General features: G+C 45.3%; 1 protein-coding gene across 1 annotated transcript in view; it reads right to left on the minus strand.

Moving 5' to 3' along the window:
• LOC125546958 (putative cellulose synthase A catalytic subunit 11 [UDP-forming]) overlaps window positions 1-18885 on the minus strand; it is a 45864-nt gene extending 26979 nt beyond the window's left edge. Inside the window, exons 1-2 of the mRNA XM_087515628.1 lie at window positions 18847-18885; window positions 18507-18802 (exon numbers count right to left, since the gene is read on the minus strand). Of these exons, the coding sequence (XP_087371754.1) occupies window positions 18507-18802; window positions 18847-18885 (335 nt within the window). The remainder of the gene's footprint in view (window positions 1-18506; window positions 18803-18846) is intronic.
• Window positions 18886-20420: the final 1535 nt, after the last annotated feature.

Here is a 20420-nt window from a genome sequence, read left to right on the forward strand (position 1 = left end):
AAACATATGTAAACAATGCAAACATAACAGCAATCTGCCTAAACAGGACAGTCTATAAAGAATGCAGCAACATCCATACTTCCCTAGCTCCAAAAATTATGAAAGAAAATTCACACTGTAGTAAATTTATCAGAGCTTAATATTTAAAAGGTTTCAACATTTTTTCACATTCTGACTTTTCTAGGGAATTATTGCAACAGCGCTAAACTTTCTGTTTTCAAACAGCAAGATGTGGACTTCTAAAATAGGCATAGTAAAGGCTATCAATGCCACTTTTATTGAAATAAAAGATGCAAAACATTGTTCTAAATAACAGAAAGCAAATCCTAACAAAATAAATTGATGCTCCAAGCAAAACACATATCATGTGGTGAATAAAAATATAGCTCCAAGTAAAGTTACCGATGGAAGTAGACGAAAGAGGGGATGCCTTCCGGGGCATCCCCAAGCTTAGGCTCTTGGCTATCCTTGAATATTACCTTGGGGTGCCTTGAGCATCCCCAAGCTTATGCTCTTGCCACTCCTTATTCCATAGTCCATCGAATCTTTACCCAAAACTTGAAAACTTCACAACACAAAATTTAACAGAAAACTCGTAAGCTCCGTTAGTATAATAAAGAAAATCACCATCATAAGGTACTGTAATGAACTCATTCTAAATTCATATTGGTGTAATATCTACTGTATTCCAACTTATCTATGGTTCATACCCTCCGATACAACTCATAGGTTCATCAAAATAAGCAAACAACACATAGAAAACAGAATCTGTCAAAAACAGAACAGTCTGTAGTAATATGGATCAAACGTATACATATGGAACTCATAAAATTCTAAAATGAATTTATGGACCTGAGGAATTTATCTATTAATCATATTCAAAAATAATTAACTAAATATCACTTTCCAAATAAAAATGGAAATAATTCTCGTGAGCGCTAAAGCTTCTATTTTTTACAGCATGATCAACAAGACTTTCCCCAAGTCTTCCCAAAGGTTCTACTTGGCACAAACACTAATTAAAAGAATAAAACCACATCTAAATAGAGGATAGATGAATTATTTATTACTAAACAGGAACAAAAATCAAGGAACTAAAAGAAAATTGGGTTGCCTCCCAACAAGCGCTATCGTTTAACGGCCCTAGCTAGGCATGATGATTTCAATGATGCTCACATAAAAGATAAGAATTGTAACATAAAGAGAGCATCATGAAGAATATGACTAGCACATTTAAGTCTAACCCACTTACTATGCATAGGGATTTTGTGAGGAAACAACTTGTGGGAACAATAATCAACTAGCATAGAAGGGCAAAACAAGCATAACTTCAAAACTTTAAGCACATAAAGAGGAAACTTGATATTATTGCAACTCCTACAAGCATATATTCCTCCCTCATAATAATTTTCAGTAGCATCATGAATTAATTCAACAATATAACCAGCACCAAAAGCATTCTTTTCATGATCTACAAGCATAGAAAATTTAATACTCTCCACATAAGCAAAATTCTTCTCATGAATAATAGTGGGAGCAAACTCAACAAAATAACTATCATGTGATTGAAAATTAAGATCAAGATGACAAGTTTCATGGTTATCATTATTCTTTAAAGCATACGTGTCATCACAATAATCATCATAGACAGGAGGCATGCTTTCATCATAATAAATTTGCTCATCAAAGCTTGGGGGACAAAAAATATCATCTTCATCAAACATTGCTTCCCCAAGCTTGTGGCTTTGCATATCATTAGCATCATGGATATACAAAGAATTCATACTAACAACATTTCAATCATGCTCATCATTCAAATATTTTATGCCAAGCATTCTATGTAATTCTTCTTCTAGTACTTGAGCACAATTTTCCTTCCCATCATACTCATGAAAGATATTAAAAAGATGAAGCGTATGTGGCAAACTCTTTTTATACACTAATTAGTGATAAGACAAGAAACTAAAAGACGCGATTGAAAGATCGAAAGATATACCTTCAAGCGCTCACCTCCCTGGCAACATCGCCAGAAAAAAGCTTGATGTCTACTACACAACCTTCTTGTTGTACACGTTGTTGGGCCTCCAAGTGCAGAGGTTTGTAGGACAGTAGCAAATTTCCCTCAAGTGGATGACCTAAGGTTTATAAATCTGTAGGAGGTGTAAGATGAAGATGGTCTCTCTCAAGCAACTCTGCAACCAAATAACAAAGAGTCTCTTGTGTCCCCAACACACCCAATACAATGGTAAATTGTATAGGTGCACTAGTTCGGTGAAGAGATGGTGATACAGGTAGTGTATGGATAGTAGATATAGGTTTTTATAATCGAAAATATAAAAACATGTAAGGTAACTAATGATAAAAGTGAGCGTAAACGGTATTGCAATGCATTGAAACAAGGCCTAGGGTTCATAATTTCACTAGTGCAAGTTCCCTCAACAATAATAACATAATTGGATCACATAACTATCCCTCAACATGCAACAAAGAGTCACTCCAAAGTCACTAATAGCGGAGAACGAACGAAGAGATTATGGTAGGGTACGAAACCACCTCAAAGTTATTCTTTCCAATCAATCCGTTGGGCTATTCCTATAAGTGTCACAAATAGCACTAGAGTTCGTACTAGAATAACACCTTAAGACACAAATCAACCAAAGCCCTAATGTCACCTAGATACTCCAATGTCACCTCAAGTATCCGTGGGTATGATTATATGATATGCATCACACAATCTCAGATTCATCTATTCAACCAACACATAGAACCTCAAAGAGTGCCCCAAAGTTTCTACTGGAGAATCACGACGAAAATGTGTGCCAACCCCTATGCATAGGTTCATGGGCGGAACCCGCAAGTTGATCACCAAAACAAACATCAAGTGAATCACGTGATATCCCATTGTCACCACAGATACGCACGGCAAGACATACATCAAGTGTTCTCAAATCTTTAAAGATTCAATCCGATAAGATAACTTCAAAGGGAAAACTCAATCCATTACAAGAGAGTAGAGAGGGGAGAAAACATCATAGGATCCAAATATAATAGCAAAGCTCGCGATACATCAAGATCGTATCACCTCAAGAACATGAGAGAGAGAGAGAGATCAAACACATAGCTATTGGTACATACCCTCAGCCCCGAGGGAGAACTACTCCCTCCTCGTCATGAAGAGCATCGGGATGATGAAGATGGCCACCGGAGAGGGATTCCCCCTCCGGCAGGGTGCCGGAACGGGTCTAGATTGGCTTTCAGTGTCTACGGAGGCTTCTGGCGGCGGAACTCCCGATCTATTGTGCTCTCCGATGGTTTTAGGGTATATGGAGATATATAGGCGGAAGAATTACGTCAGGGGGGCCACGACGGGCCCACGAGGGTGGAGGGCGCGCCCAGGGGGGTGGGTGCGCCCTCCTACCTTGTGGCCTCCTCGAAGCTTCCTTGACGTAGACTCCAACTCTCCAGGTTGCTTTCCTTCCAAAAATGAGTTCCGTGAAGTTTCAGGTCAATTGGACTCTGTTTGGTTTTCCTTTTCTGCAATATTCTAAAACAAGGTAAAAATAGAAACTGGCACTGGGCTCTGGGTTAATAGGTTAGTCCCAAAAATGATATAAAAGTGTATAATAAAGCCCATAAACATCTAAAATGGTAGATAATATAGCATGGAGCAATCAAAAAATTATACATACGTTGGAGACGTATCAGGGAGTTGATGCGTCCATTTTGCATCATCCTTTTATATCGATATTTATTGCCTTATGGGCTGTTATTACACATTATGTCACAATACGTATGCCTATTCTCTCTTATTTTACAAGGTTTACACGAAGAGGGAGAATGCCGACAACTAGAATTCTGGGCTGGAAAAGGAGCAAATATTAGAGACCTATTCTGCACAACTCCAAAAGTCCTGAAACTCCAGGAAGTCAGTTTCAGAATATATAAAAAATATTGGGCGAAGAAAGCACCGGAGGGGGCCACCCACCGTCCACGAGGGTGGGAGGCGCGCCCTACCCCCTGGGCGCGCCCCTGTCTCGTGGGCCCCTGGCAGGCCTCTGGTGCCCATCGTTGGCTATATGAAGTCTTTTTCCCTGGAAAAAATCATAAGCAGGCTCTCAGGACGAAACTCCGCCGTCATGAGGCGGAACCAATCCAGGGCTCCAGCGGAGCTGTTCTGCCAGGGAAACATCCCTCCGGGAGGAGGAAATCATCACCATCGATCCTCTCATCGGGAGGGGGTCAATCTCCATCAACATCTTCACTATCACCATCTCATCTCAAACCCTAGTTCATCTCTTGTATCCAATCTTTGTCTCAAAACCTCAGATTGGTACCTGTGGGTTTCTAGTAGTGTTGATTACTCCTTGTAGTTGATGCTAGTTGGTTTATTTGGTGGAAGATCATATGTTCAGATCCTTTATGCATATTAATACCCCTCTGACTATGAACATGAATATGATTTGTGAGTAGTTATGTTTGTTCCCGAGGACATGGGAGATGTCTTGCTATAAGTAGTCATGTGAATTTGGTATTCGTCTTCCGCCGCTGTTTGTAAAAGCTCTGGAACCCGCCATGACATCATCTTCAAAAAATTTGGAAACCCGCCACGACGTCATCTCTAACGGATCCTTAGCTTAAATGGTTTCCGAAAATCGAGGCGTCCATTTAGCTGGATAATCATTACTTTTAGCCTTCCTCGATTTTTGCACCTGCCTGTTCACCTATCTCCTTATAAATAGGCACGGCCGGTCCTTCCTCTTTCTTCTTATTCCTTCTCTCACAACCTCTCTGCCGCTCGAGCTCCGCCGCCGCAGCGCTCACCGTCGTCCTCAACTTTGGCCGCTGCATCACCCTGAGCTTGTCCAGAGAACAACGGCGACCCTCTGTAGTAGATCTGCATTCGTAAGCCCTTGCTTTCTCACACCTTTAGATCTGCATTAGGGTTCGCGAGTTCTTTCTTTGTTCTTCGCTATTCATCACAGATTCCTTGCAGTTTCTCCACCGCACACTCCTTTGATCTAAAAGAAGTATAAAACCTATGCGGTAGTTGTTTTGCATCCATTTCAGATGCTAGCAGATCCTTTTCTCTTGTACAAAGGCCTCTTTAGAACTGACGAACTCCTCTGCACTAGTTTTCTAGGTCCAGATTTATATTTCTTTTTTGAACCATCTTGATCTAAAATAATAGCAATAGCTTGTGAAACTTGTTTGTCTCAGTACTTAATCAATTCTATCTCAGACAACCTTCAAATATCTTGAGCCATGGCGGCTTAGCATACCGGCTCATTTCTCCTTCATATATCATTAGCCCCTACTTAAGCCACCATTACTCATCTCTACTATAATCATTTAACCTGTAATTCCACCAATTAATTTGAACCGGCAAATTATTTTCTCTTCAGCTTGTCCTTTTTCATCATGCCATCAAAAGTGCCAACAGTCTGCAACTGGGTCCCTTCCATAGTCACGAATGACATTTTGAAGGATTTTGCCACCATCGGATACTTGCCGGAGAAGAACATTATGTCCTATTGTGCTCCTGACCCGGCTGAAGAACGACCTCAGCCCAAAGACGGTGAAGTCATCATTTTTACTAATCACATGAACCGGGGTTTTTCACCACCCAACTCAAAGTTCTTCAGAGATGTTCTGCATTTTTTCAAGCTTCATCCACAAGATCTAGGACCCAACTCCATATCCAACATCTGCAATTTTCAAGTTCTCTATGAGGTTTATCTTCAGGAAGAACCTATCGTTGAACTCTTCAGAGAGTATTTCTATCTGAACCGCTAGAATGAATGCACCAACGGCCCTAGCTTGGAACTTGGTGGAATTTTGATTCAGCACCGACAAGGCGCTGTTTTTCCCTTAGTGGTCTTACCAAGCCATCACAAGGATTGGAACCAAACTTGGTTTTATTGCGAAGACACGTCTCCAGCTGATGAAAAACCAATGTCGGGTTATCGCGTGGAGCGTCTGGATTCTAAGTTTGTGCTCCCTGACAAGCTGACTGTCGCTGAATGTAAGAAGCTCATCACGTCCATCAAAAGGATTCAAGCCTTGTTGGGAAACGGCCTGACTGGAGTTGACTTGATCCGTTGTTGGATTGCATGGCGGTTCATCCCTCTGAGCCGCCGAGCCAACTTGATGTATAAATATGGAGGAGGCCCAGATGATCCTATGCGTCATAGTTCTGCACAACTGACTAAAGAGGCCATTGTCAAAATGTCAACCACCCTCGTAAACAGTAAATACGAGCACTGCAGTAAAGTTGGATTGAATTCTTTCTGCAAGCTTAACCCGGTACTAGAGGTAAATTCCCTTGACTCCCTTTTTTCTTCAGTAGTTAAGTATTTGCATGACCTTTAACATGGTATTTGCCTACAAGCCAAGTCTGACTTTTGGAAGGCAAAATACGATCATGACGCTGCCAAGAAGGCTAGAGCCGCCACCATAGCCGCCAAGAAGACGACCCGAAAGTCCCAAGAAGAAAAGAACCGCTTCTGATATGTTCAAGCTAGATGATGTTTCTGAGTCGGAGGTAGCCCTTGAATTTCTTGGCCTATTTTTTAACAACCTTATTGACACTGACTATTGCCAGGATGACACGTGAGCCAGCCAGGCAGTAGAAGAAGAGGTAACTATTTCCTCCGACTCAGAACCTTTGCCAAGACAGAAACCTCGACTGGTAACCCGAAAAGTAAGGTTTTCGCACCCTTTGGCTTATTTGGATGCTCATTTTCTGTTGAAAATGCAGCAACATGAGAGCCGCTGTCAGGCCCAGACCAGTGACGATAATGAACTGCTCTCCGGCTTACCGAAGACTCCTCGGAAACGCCAGAATGAGGTTTATTTTCACCTTTATCTTTCACTTTTGTCAATGAATCTACTTCCTTGCTCTCTTAATTGTGATTTTACTATTGCAGGAGGTTTCTTGTTCGTCCGGCGATTCTTCACAAACTCAATTTCCGGCTTTCAGGACTACCCCCGGGTAAAGAAAATTATCTTTCTTCTGCATCTTTAGATCTGTATCATTATATTGACTCATGAAATTCCTCTTAGTGGTCAAGCAAAGCCCAAGAAAAAGAGGGTGGATAAGCCGGCGGAAGACCCGAAAGACCCTTCTCCTAAGCCAGCAATACCAACTGCTCCTGAACAATCCGAAGCACCAGAAGACCCTACTGTCAATATTTAATCCGACCTTCCTGAGCCGTCCACTGATGAGACCATTCTCAATCCATCCACCGTCAGGCTGTCCAGCTCAGCTGACCCACCGGCGCCTTCTGACAATGACGTCTTAATTACTGGTAGCCGATTCATTGAGCCGGGCAATCCAACTATACTGGCCAGGCACTCTGCCAAACAAGAGGCCTTGGAAAGGCAGAAAGTACGGTTTGACGTCTCTCACTATGCTCACCTGAACATTAGTGACGTGCCGTCTAGATACCTCAGTCATGTGCGTTCCAGCCATGACTCGGAAATTGAGATGGTCAAGCAGCTGCAACTGAAATATGAGGTATGTTCCCCGGCTTTCACTAGTTTACATATGCTCTGCCAGCCCCCAAGTCTTCGGATTATGATGAACCTGAATGATCTGTAGACTTATGATATAGGTTGATGCTCTATCTTAGATTTTCCCTAAGTCCAGTGGATTAGCATAAATTTGACCTGTAGTCCCCAAGTCTTGAGAAAAGCAAAGTGATGATTTAAGACTTGCTTCAATATAAATTTTACCACTTTGAAGAAATCCATGTTGTTCATCTTAATCACTAGTCGAAACTAAGTATTCCTCATATGTAGCCCCCAAGTGTCGGGTTGTCATGCTTGCAGCAACCTAGGACTTGTAATTGCCTGATGCCCATAAAAGCTTCAACCACTGTAGCTCCCAAGGTCCAGGTCATTATGCAATAATGAGAAGGGACTTTGTAAATATGATCATGTAAACTTTAACAGCAATGTGTAGCCTCCAAGGGCCGGCTTAATTTATCATGGATGAGCTGGTACTTGACTTCATAACTGTCTTGAATTAATCCGGCTCAAAATGATAAAACTTTCTTAATTTCATGCATTAGCCCCCAAGTGCCAAGCGTTGTTACTTGTAAAACACTTGGGACTTTAATCATAGAAGAACCATTTTGCATTTTAAAAAATTGCTTTGGCAGACATTAGCCCCCAAGTGCCGAGTGGTGTTGTGTTGCAAAGCACTTGGGCTTTAATCATTATTTCCTTTATTGAAATAAATTTTTAACACACCTATGCATGTCTGTAGACCCCCATAACTGAATTGGGTTCTCAATTAACTGATGCAAAGACCCAGCTGGTGGATCAAGAAACGGAGATAAAAAATGCTGACTCCAAACTCCAATAAGCCTCTCTGAAGCTGAAAAATTGAAGACTAGTATTGATGCGGAGAGAAAATCCTGGGCTGATGAGAACACCTTGCTGATACAGCGTGCTGAGACAGCTGAGGCGGCTCTCAAGGAGGTTACCACGGAGCTCACCGACTTAAAAATCGCGTGTCTCAGATGGTCTCCGCAGTCTTTGGTGAGTCATTTATATTATTTACTTAAACTCTATTTTTACCAAAAATATAAGCCGCCTGCTTAACCCTTTAAAATACTCATAGGTCCACGGAGGAGCAATTTGAGCCAAAACAGCGTGACAAAACTCAAGGCGGTTTACACCCTGGTGGAGCAACTGTACACTGGGGCTCAACAAGCGCTTGCTATTATCTCCCCAGCCAACCAGGGACCAAACCTCTTGAGTGATGTTTTGAAGAAATTATCCATCTTACCCGCCAGATTCCAAGAGGTCAAGCGGTCTTGTGCAAGAGCCGGAGCCCTAACTACTTTAAGCCGCTCCAAAGCTTGGGTGCCGGAACTAGACCCGACTGACGTAGCCAAAGGGTATCCCCCCTTGAAGGAAGACAGGACTCCGTTTGATCAAGATGACTTTGTCGCTTGTGTGAGGGAAGTTCGTCCTCAGGCTACCATTCTTGGCGATGAGACCAACATTGATAAGTATCAGCCGGGTTTTGATGTTGACAATAAAAAGATGGCGACTCCTTCATATAAAGTAACAGATCTCATCCTGCCGGTTCGCCAACACACCTTTGCTCCAGAGATTGACCCGGCTGATCTGATTGATGAAGGAGCTGAGTTCGTTGCTCTTCATGGGTTCAACTGGTCTAAGCCCAGCTTCCATTCAGTGGAGGGAGACGAACCGGCGAGGGAGGAGTCATAACCGTCCAAATAATCCGGCCAAGACTTGATGACCCAGCCTTAGCTTAACATCCGTTGAAGAGAAAAAATAGTTTTAACCTTTTTTTGGCTCCCAACGCCTTGTAATAGGCTAGCTTTAAAACTTGCATGTTCTGCCTATGCCATCATGCATATCATACTGCATCTGACATTTTATCCGTCATGTCAATATATGATTTATATCTTTTATCATATCTGCAGTGTTTAAACCTGTTCCTGTTTGTAGAAGATGGGAAACTGTCCTGGCGGTTTACCGTTGGACGGGTCAAAACACCCAATACATAACTATGAAATTACCATAGCAGAATAATCGGGACCATGTGTAAAGATAAACAAGACTGAAAAGCCTTTGAAAAATAAAAAAAACACAGATAAGTCTGTTTATGAATGACAATGTCATACCTGCGTTCTTTGACTTTGGACTCCCGGCTTATGTGACCCGGATAGTAAGGGTGACAACCCAATCATTTTATAAGTCAATACTCCATATGCCTGATGACTATTATACATTGGCAACTTATTGTCAAAGAACCAAGCCGGTTTAAATTGAAACCAAACTTATAGTTAGATTCGAGAAAACAAAAAACTAATAAAACAAAAGAGTATCTTTTAAACAATGTAAATCAAGCATTAAGAAAAATTTGAAGGCTTCCGATTCGAATACGATCGGTAAACCGGACCAAAGGGGTTAAGCTAGGATTCAGATACAATCATGTAGCCCCCGGTGGCTTTGGCGTTGCGCCGATCAAGAGGGTACCGACAGCTATGTTCTCTTTGGTTTGAATACGACCTATGTTTGAACAGGAAGCCCCCAAATGACCTTGAGAGGTTTTTAACGACCCTGATTCGAATATGATCCAAGTCGGACCCAAAAGGGGTTGAGCTATGATTCGCATACGATCTGGAAGCCCCCTAGTGAGTTTGGCTTTGTGCCGATCAAGAGGGTTACGACAACTATGTTCTCTTTGGTTCGAATACGACCTATGTTTGAATAGGAAGCCCCCTAGTGACCATGAGGTTTAACGGCTAGATACGAATATGATCATGAGCCGGACCAAAAGGGTTAAGCTAGATTCGAATACGATCAGCCCCCAACTGGTAGTTTTAATAATTAGAATAATAACGATATATGGTCAAAAAAGGACAGAGGTCCTGCTTTATTACTTATCATAATATATACAACTTCAAAGTATGTACATTATGAGAGCTGGTGGCTCAAGTGTAGTAAGGCCGAAGATGAGCAATATTCCATGGTCGGCGGGTCTCCTCCTCCGATTTACGTGAGTCTTGGTGCTCTCGAACATCGATAAGGTAATATGACCCGTTGTTTAAGTTTTTGCTGACCACAAAGGGTCCTTCCCAAGGTGGGGATTTCTTGTGCGCATCAGACTGATCCTGGATGAGCCGGAGCACCAGGGCACCTTCTTGAAAGGTTCGTGACTTAACCCGGTGACTATGGTAACGGCGCATGTCATGTTGGTAAATTGCTGAGCGGGCTGCCGCTAAGTCACGTTCTTCATCCAACAAGTCAAGCGCATCCTGACGGGCTTGTTCATTATCAGCCTCACCGTAAGCCGCCACGCGGGGCGAGTCACGATGGATGTCACTGGGATAAACTGCCTCTGCTCCATAAACCATGAAGAAAGGCGTATAACCCGTAGACCTGTTAGGGGTAGTATGGATGCTCCATATCACAGAGGGTAATTCTTCCACCCAACAACCTGGCGTATGTTGTAAAGGGACCATAAGCCGGGGTTTTAGACCTTTCAGGATTTCCTGATTGGCTCTTTCAGCTTGACCATTGGATTGGTGGTGAGCTATTGATGAAACATCAAGCCGGATTTGTTCCCGTTGACACAACTCTTCCATATCTCCTTGGGACAGGTTAGTGCCATTATCAGTGATAATGCTGTGTGGAAAGCCAAAACAAATGATCACTGTCGGTGTCAAAACCGGCGGATCTCGGGTAGGGTGTCCCGAACTGTGCGTCTAAGGCGGATGGTAACAGGAGGCAGGGGACACGATGTTTTACCCAGGTTCGGGCCCTCTTGATGGAGGTAAAACCCTACGTCCTGCTTGATTTATTCTTGATGATATGAGTATTACAAGAGTTGATCTACCACGAGATCGGAGAGGCTAAACCTTAGAAGCTAGCCTATGGTATGATTGTATGTATATTATCTATCGACTAGCCCGGCCTCGGTTTATATAATGCACCAGAGGCCTAGGATAACAAGAGTCCTAGCCGAATACGCTGGTGGGGAGGAGTCCTTGTCTTGATCGCCAAGTCTTATGGAATCTTCCTTGTATGCGGCAGCTGTCCGAACTGGCCCATGAGTATACGACCACGGGGGTCCTCGGCCCAATCTAACAGATCGGGAGATGACGTGTTGAGTACCCCCTAGTCCAGGACACCGTCAATCACCTTCTTCATGAATTGAACCGCCGTGGCCGCATCACACTTACTGACCGGTTCTGCCTCAACCCATTTTGTGAACTTGTCCACTGCCACCAAAAGGTGCGTCTTCTTATCTTTAGACCTTTTGAAAGGTCCAACCATGTCAAGCCCCCAGACTGCAAACGGCCAAGTGATTGGAATCATCCGCAATTCTTGAGCCGGCACGTGCGCGCGTCGTGCAAATTTTTGACACCCATCACACCTACTGACCAGATCCTCCGCATCGGCGTGAGCCGTTAGCCAGTAAAAACCATGACGAAAAGCTTTGGCCACCAGAGACTTTGAACCGACATGATGGCCACAATCTCCTTCATGGATCTCACGAAGAAATTCTTGACCCTCTTCAGGAGAGACACAACATTGAAATGCTCCGGTGACACTGCGATGATATAACTCACCATTGGAAATTGTCATTGAATTAGACCGCCGGGTTATCTGTGCCAAGGTCTCATCCTCTAGCAACTCACCACGGGTCATATAAGCCAAATATGGCATTGTCCAATCTGGAATGACATGAAGAGCCACCACCAATTGTGCTTCTGGGTCTGGAACAGCCAAGTCCTCCTCTGTAGGCAACTTAACAGAAGGGTTATGCAGAACATCTAAAAAGGTGTTAGGCAGCACCGGCTTACGCTGAGATCCCAACCGGCTTAAAGCATCGGCCGCTTCATTCTTCCTATGGTCAATGTGCTCCACCTGATAACCCTTGAAGTGTCCAGCAACAGCATCAACCTCACGGCGATAAGCCGCCATGAGAGGGTCCTTGGAATCCCACTTGCCTGATACTTGCTGAGCCACTAAATCTAAGTCGCCAAGGCACCGTACCCGTCTTAAACTCATTTCTCTAGCCATTCGAAGGCCATGGAGTAGGGCCTCATATTCAGCTGCATTGTTAGTACAAGGAAACATCAATTGCAACACATAACAAAATTTGTCACCTCGAGGAGAAGTTAAGACAACTCCAGCCCCTGAGCCTTCCAATTGTCTGGACCCATCAAAATGAATCGTCCAATATGTGTTGTCTGGCTTCTCTTCAGGTATCTGCAACTCTGTACAATCGTTAATGAAGTCCACCAGTGCTTGAGATTTCATGGCAGTATGTGGCACATACTTTAAACCATGAGACCCAAGTTCAATGGCCCACTTGGCGACTCGTCATGCGGCTTCTCTATTTTGAATAATATCTCCTAAAGGAGCAGAGCTAACCACAGTAATAGGATGACCCTGAAAGTAATGCTTAAGCTTCCGGCTTGCCATGAACACCCCATAAACAAGCTTCTGCCAATATGGATATCTCTGTTTGGACTCAATGAGCACATCACTAACGTAATAAACCGGTCTTTGAACCGGATGTTCCTTGCCAGCCTCCTTGTGCTCTACAACAATGGCCACACTAACAACACATGTATTAGCAGACACATATAACAATAGTGGCTCATTCTCAATGGGAGCGGCAAGAACCGGTGGCTCGGCGAGCTGTCTTTTCAGATCTTCAAAGGCAGAGTTAGCAGCGTCACTCTAGATAAAGTTATCTGTCTTCTTCATCATCTGATACAATGGCATAGCCTTCTCACCTAACCGGCTTATGAACCGACGTAAAGTTGCGACACGACCTGCCAGCTGCTGAACGTCATTGATGCATGCCGGCTTAGCCAAAGACGTAATCGCTTTAATTTTCTCTGGGTTAGCCTCAATGCCTCTGTTAGACACCAAAAAACCCAAAAGCTTGCCAGCTGGGACTCCAAAAACGCACTTGGCTGGGTTAAGCATCATCTTGTAGACCCGGAGGTTATCAACGGTTTCCTTCAGATCATCTACCAGAGTTTCCTTCTCTCTGGATTTCACCACTATATCGTCCACATAAGCGTGAACATTACGCCCAATCTGAATATGAAGACAGTTCTACACACACCGCTGATAAGTCGGCTGGGCACTTTTAAGCACAAAAGGCATAGACACATAGTACAAGGCTCCAAACAGAGTAATGAAAGCCGTCTTCTCTTGGTCCTTCACTGCCATCTTGATCTGATGATAGCCGGAATAAGCATCCAGAAAACTCAAATGCTCACAACCCGTTGTAGCATCAATGATTTGATCAATACGAGGGAGAGAAAAAGGATCAACTGGACAAGCCTTGTTTAAATCTGATTAATCCACACACATACGCCAAGTGCTGTTCTTTTTGAGCACAAGCACCGGGTTAGCCAACCACTCTGGGTGAAAAACTTCAACAATAAACCGGGCCGCCAAGAGCTGGGCCACCTCTTCTCCAATAGCCTTGCGCCTTTCCTCATTGAACCGCCGAATACCGACTGGCTTAAACTTGGGATCAATATTGAGAGTGTGCTTAGCGAGTTCTCTCAGTACACCCGGCATGTCAGAAGGCTTCCATGCAAAGATGTCCCGGTTCTCATGGATGAACTCGATGAGCGCGCTTTCCTATTTTGGATCCAAGTTAGCACTGATAATGAACTGTTTGGATGAGTCGCCAGGCACAAAATCAATCATTTTGGTGTCGTCAGCTGATTTAAACTTCAACGCTGGCTCATGCTCCGTGGTTGGCTTTTTCAAAGATGTCATGTCCGCCGGGTCGACATTATCCTTGTAAAACTTCAACTCCTCTGTCGCACAAACAGATTCGGCGTAAGCAGCATCACCTTCTTCACATTCCAAAACTATCTTCCGACTTCCATGCACTGCGATAGTGCCCTTATAACCTGGCATCTTGAGTTGCAGATAAACATAACACGACCATGCCATGAATTTTGCATAAGCTGGCCGTCCAAAAAGAGCATGATATGGGCTTTTGATTTTGACCACTTCAAAGGTTAACTTCTCCGCCCTAGAATCATGCTCATCTCCAAAGGCTACTTCCAGCTCAATCTTACCAACTGGATATGTCGACTTGCCAGGTACTACTCCATGGAAAACGGTGTTGGATGTCTTAAGACTTTTGTCAGTCAACCCCATGTGACGGAACGTCTCATAATAGAGGATGTTGATGCTACTGCCTCCGTCCATGAGTACTTTAGTGAATTTGTACCCACCAACCTGAGGGGCCACCACCAAGGCCATGTGACCCGGATTATCAACCCGAGGAGGGTGATCTTCCCTACTCCACAAAATAGGCTGCTCAGACCACCTCAAATAACATGGAACCGCCGGCTCAACAGCATTCACATATCTCTTATGAAGCTTCTGGTCCCTTTTGCATAAACTGGTGGTGAAAAATACATGATACTGCCCACTGCTCAGCTGCTTTGTGTTACTCTGATACCCGGATTGATGCTGCTGACTACTTTGGCCAGATTACTGATTATAGCCGCCTTGATTGCCTTGAGGGCCCTGGCCATGAAAACCGCCGCCTCCTGAGCCGCTGCCCGGGCCATGAAAGCCGCCACCGCCTGAGCCATTGCCAGGTCCATGATTACCGTCGAACATGTTAGAATTCTTGAAAGCCTTTATGATCGTACAGTCTTTCCATAGATGGGTGGCCGGCTTCTCCTGGGTGCCGTGTCTTGGACAGGGTTCATTTAGCAGCTGCTCGAGGGTGGGACCTGACCCGCCTGACCGAGGAGGTGGCCTCCCCTTACGTTGTTGATTGTTGCCCTATGCACTGGTGGTAGCCACAAACTCCGGACTACCGTCAGCCTTATGTTTATTATTACCTCCTTGATTCGTCGGGTTATGCTGGTGACCCTTCCCATTGTCGTTCTTCTTTCCCTTCCCTGTCTTCTCTTCGTCAGACGCGGGATCCTTGGTACTATCAGAGTTAGCGTACTTGCCAGAGCCGCCATCAGCTGGCCCATGTCATTATAATCATGCTTGAGCTGCCCCAGCTTCTGTTTCAGAGGTTCAAAACGGCAATTTTCTCCAACATTAAGACCACGGAGCTGACATCCATCTTGTCGGATGAATGTATTATTTCCTTCACCCGGTGCACCCAATGGGTCAGGGATTCACCTCCTCTTGCTTTCAATTAGTCAAATCCACAATCGACATGGGCTGCTTGCATGTATCTTTGAAGTTCGGAATGAACCGGGCTTTTAACTCTTCCCATGAGCCGATGGAATTGGGTGGCAACCCCTTTAACCAAGTGTGAGCTATTCCATCTAGCATCATAGTGAAGTACTTGGCCATTGCTGCGTCACTGACCTCCAACAATTCCATGGCCATCTCATAACTTTCAATCCATGCCCCGGGCTGTAAGTCGGCTGTGTAATTAGGCACCTTGCAAGGCCCCTTAAAGTCCTTTGGCAAACGCTCATTACGCAGAGCCGACACCAGACAAGGGACACCTCCTATCCTCGTAGACACACCTATTTCAACAGAGGCCGTTTGGTAAACCGGAAAAACCTGGTGAGCCGCCTGCTCAGCTGCCTGCTGAATCGCCTGCTCAGCCTCTTGGCGGATCCTCTCCTGGTCCACCAAGTTAAGAGCTCCATTATGCGTCGGGTCATACCTGCGTGGTTGGTTACGGCGCTGGGCATTGCTTGACATGGCCGCTGAATCCATATGCCTGCTATAGCTTGGGCTCCGGCTTGGGCGAGGGGTTGAATGAATCCTGTCTCGACTATAAGAGTATCACTCCTGCTGTGCCAGAGCTGTCTCAAGATCTCTGACCCTTCGTGTTTCGATCGCCGTCGGGGAATCGCCTTCCATTGGGAGAGCCGCCGGACGTGCCGATGCAGCAATCAGATTCTCCAAAGGGTTAGAAAACTGACCTGGCGGTGTTGGTGTATGATGAGGCGGAGCCGTATTCACCCAAGGGGGTTCCATAGCTCGCGGCTGAACCGGTGCCCCAGCCCCGGGTGTTGTAATCCGGTTTGCCTCCGGCGGGTTACTGGGACCAGCCCCGGGTGTGTGGAAGAGATTCCTAGGATCATAAGTCAGGGGCAGACACGATTGAGTCTTCTGGTGCCTTCTCCTCATGACCTTGTTTGACGCGTTCAGATTCATCGAAAGTTGAAAAGCCTCTGATTGAAGCTGCTGAGCCCGAGCGTCCAAAGCCGCCCGTTCTGCAGCCATCCGGACGTCCTCCGCCGCCAAGTTTTCCTTGGCTTGAGCTACCTCCCCATGTAACCGTGCCACTTCTGCATCATGCTGAGCTTTGTCCGCCGGTTCAACCACGGTGGTTAATAGGGTCGTCATCCTATCCATGAGATCCATCAGCACCTGAGCCGGCGGGCGCGGGGGGTCTCTTGACCCGGCCGCTGCCGATCCAGTGGTTATCGCTGCTGCAGCCGTAGAGTTTTGAACGGTCTACGTACCAGCCATGAAGATCCCAGCTCTATTCGGCGGCTCAAAGGGGTCCTGAATACTGCTGCCATCGGAATAGCCCCCAAGCCCGCCATCTTGTAGTTGATACAATGAATCCGTCTCACCTGTGGATGACTCACCGTCAGAGTGGACGACCGTCTCACCGCCATCCACAGATCCTTCAGAAAACTCCCCTCCATGGATGCAACCCACGAAGGCACGCCTCACGGCGGGCTGAGTTCGGGCGGGTCTCGCACGGTGAGCCGTCTTGATGAGGTCGTTGCAGATGTCTAGCTCAGGGCCCGGCTCGCCGATCCGGTCGATGAAGACGTGGATTCCGCCGAAGGGGACCCGGTACCCGTACTCAATTGAGCCGGCGTCGGGGCCCCAACCTGCGTCGTCGATGTAGAGCTTGCTGCGACGACTCTTGGTCATCTGGCCGACAGCATATCCCTTGAGCCCTTCAAAGCTGCCCTTCAAGAACTCAAATCCACCGTGCACTGGCCCCACAGTGGGCACCAACTGTCGTGGAATTTTCACGGCAGATGTCCTAGTGAAAGGACTTAGTCGTGGAGCCATCGCAACTAGGAAGCTTAAAGGGGTTAATCGGGACAAAGGACATGAGAGGTTTTTATACTGGTTCATCCCCTTGTGGTGAAGGTAAAGCCTAGTCCAGTTGATGTGGTATTTGCTAGGTTCCGATGACCAAGGAGTGAAATACGCTAGCTTGGCTCTTGATCTGTTGTTTCTTGCCCTAAGCCGCCGCCGGGTCATCCCCTTATATACACAAGTTGACGCCCTACGGCCTATAGAGTCCCGGTCGGCTCATACAACGTGTCCGGCTCGGTGATGTCTTTTACATGCCTTACTTTACAAGTCTTATCATACATGGCGGTTTATACTCATGGGCCTTAAGCCGCCTCTCGGCTTCGGCCTACTACAAACCGTATCATAAACCGTCACCTTGTGTACTCTTTTGGCTTCCTTTAGTTAACCCGCCATTGCTATTGACCCGGCCCCTCCTAGGCGGGTCATTCCTGGTAGTTATACCCCCAACAGTTAGGTTTACCATAATACTTCTTTTGTAGTTGCGGATGCTTGCAAGAGGGGTTAATCATAAGTGGGATGCTTGTCCAAGGAAGGGCAGTACCCAAGCACCAATCCACCCACATATCAAAATATCAAAATAATGAACGCAAATCATATGAGCGTGATGAAAACTAGCTTGACGATAATTCCCATATGTCCTCGGGAGCTCTTTCCTTCATATAAGAGTGCGCCCAGGCTAATCCTTTCCTACAAAAAGGATTGGGCCATCTTGCTACACCTTATTTACTTTTGTTACTTGTTACCAGTTACAAATTACCTTATCACAAAACTATCTGTTACCGATAATTTCAGTGCTTGCAGAGAATACCTTACTGAAAACCGCTTGTCATTTCCTTCTGCTCCTCGTTGGGTTTGACACTCGTACTTATCGAAAGGACTATGATAGATCCCCTATACTTGTGGGTCATCACTCGACCCTGTGGCGGCGGGAGAATGGGACCCACCTCCTCGCGAGCCGCGCCGTCTCGAAGAGCGCCTTGAAGAGCAACATGCCGGCGCCATCGTTAGAGACGCAGCAGGCGAGCATACCCGCGGGGTAGTCCGCCGCGAGCACGGACAGCACCGTGTTGGCTGTCGCCAGGGGCGGCTCCCTGGCTGTGTCCGCCGCGCTCACGAACATGTCCACGCCCACCAGCCTTCGCTCGCCGCCGGTGTAGTCATCCTTGTTGAGCCTATGGAGGTGCGTGGCATGGTTGGTCAGGGAGAGCTTGGGCAGCTGCGCAGCTAGCCACGAGAGCACGAGCCAGGACTCACACGGACCAATTCTTTAGGGTCCACCGCACGCACAAAGTCCTCCATGGGGAACCGGGATGGCTAGTGCCCGCGCGCCGCCGCTGCTTAGGGTTTCAACAGGATGGGGACACGGGAATGGGGGGGAGGGGAGAAGGTCGTTTGATCTATGGGGGTTTGTGCGGGAGGCGATGGGCGGTACGGCGGCGAGGGAAGAGGGAGGTGGGCGGCGGATTTGGATCTGGAGCGGGGAGATGGCTGCAAGGAATCTGGAGCGCTAGGGTTCGCGTGCGGGGCTGTGGGCCGGGCTTCGTGGGGTGAGAGGGTGAGGGAGTTTTATTTTTTAGACAAAGAGGGGGTGAGGGAGAAAGGGCTGCCGTCGGATCTGGGAGCATACGATGGCGTTGGAGGCACGATCCGCGTGACATGCCCATGGACCAATCAGAACCCAGTACACGTTATGACCATCTAAGTTGGTCGGAATCAACTAAAAATAAGGTGTTGAATCATATAAATACTTTTATGATATGAGAAATTCAAATGGTCAATCTTATGGCCACATTCATGGCATAGTTTGTTCAAATGATATCATATTATGCACAAGGGTGCATCTTGGAATGGCAAACAATGTTGCCTAAGGAAGTTTTCATTTTCTTTGGAAGAAAAAATCATTTACCATTTTTTGAGTGCCCAAGATGAGTTTTTTTTGTGAAGGACCTACCATATATTTGCTGCAAAATGGGACCAGGTCATTTGTATAAAATACTAGGCCATATATAATGCACAATTGACAAAATGGTTGGTTGTCAAAAGTTTTTATACACCTCTGGTGAAAAAGACAAATTTCTGTCGATTCACTTGGAAGCGGGTCAAATTTGAACTGCAGCTGCCTCATAGTTTGCTCTTTATTTTTCCCAAAAATTATTTATAGGTACATAAGTATCTGTTTAATCAGAGAAACACAAATAAAATTCCATGATTCAAACACTAGCTAGGGACGGTCATGCCTGCCGTTTTGACCGCATTTTGAAACGGGCATAAAAAAACAAAAAAATGGAAAACCTTCGCATTGTGTCATTATATGTGACCAAGTTAGCAGGAAAAATAATAAACTTGTAGTACGACAATTATTTTAAAAACGTGTTCTCAAAAAAGAGCTATCATGCGTGAAGATGCATGGCTTTCGAGCCAAATTATCAATCTTATATCCACATTCATGGCAAAGTTTGTTCAAATGATCTCATATTGTGCACAACGGTGCATCTTCGGATGGCAAACAATGTTGTCTAAGGAAGTTTCCATTTTCTTTGGATGAAAAATCTATTTTCTATTTTTGGAGTGCACAAAATGAGTTTTTTTGTGACGGGCATACCATATATTCGTTGCAAAACGGGACCAAATCATTTTTATTAAATAATAGGCCATATTTAATGCACAATTGACCAAATGGTTGGGTGTCAAAAGATTTGATCCAACTCTCGTGAAAAAGACAAATTTCCGCCTATTTAGAAGAAAGCGGGTAGAATTTGAACTACGGCTGCCTCATAGTTTGCTATTTATTTTTTCCAAAAATCATTTCTAGGTACATAAGTATCTATTTAATC

Source organism: Triticum urartu, chromosome 3A, assembly GCF_056163025.1.
Source record: "Triticum urartu cultivar PI428250 chromosome 3A, HENAU_Tu73, whole genome shotgun sequence".
Classification (NCBI taxonomy): Eukaryota; Viridiplantae; Streptophyta; class Magnoliopsida; order Poales; family Poaceae; genus Triticum; species Triticum urartu.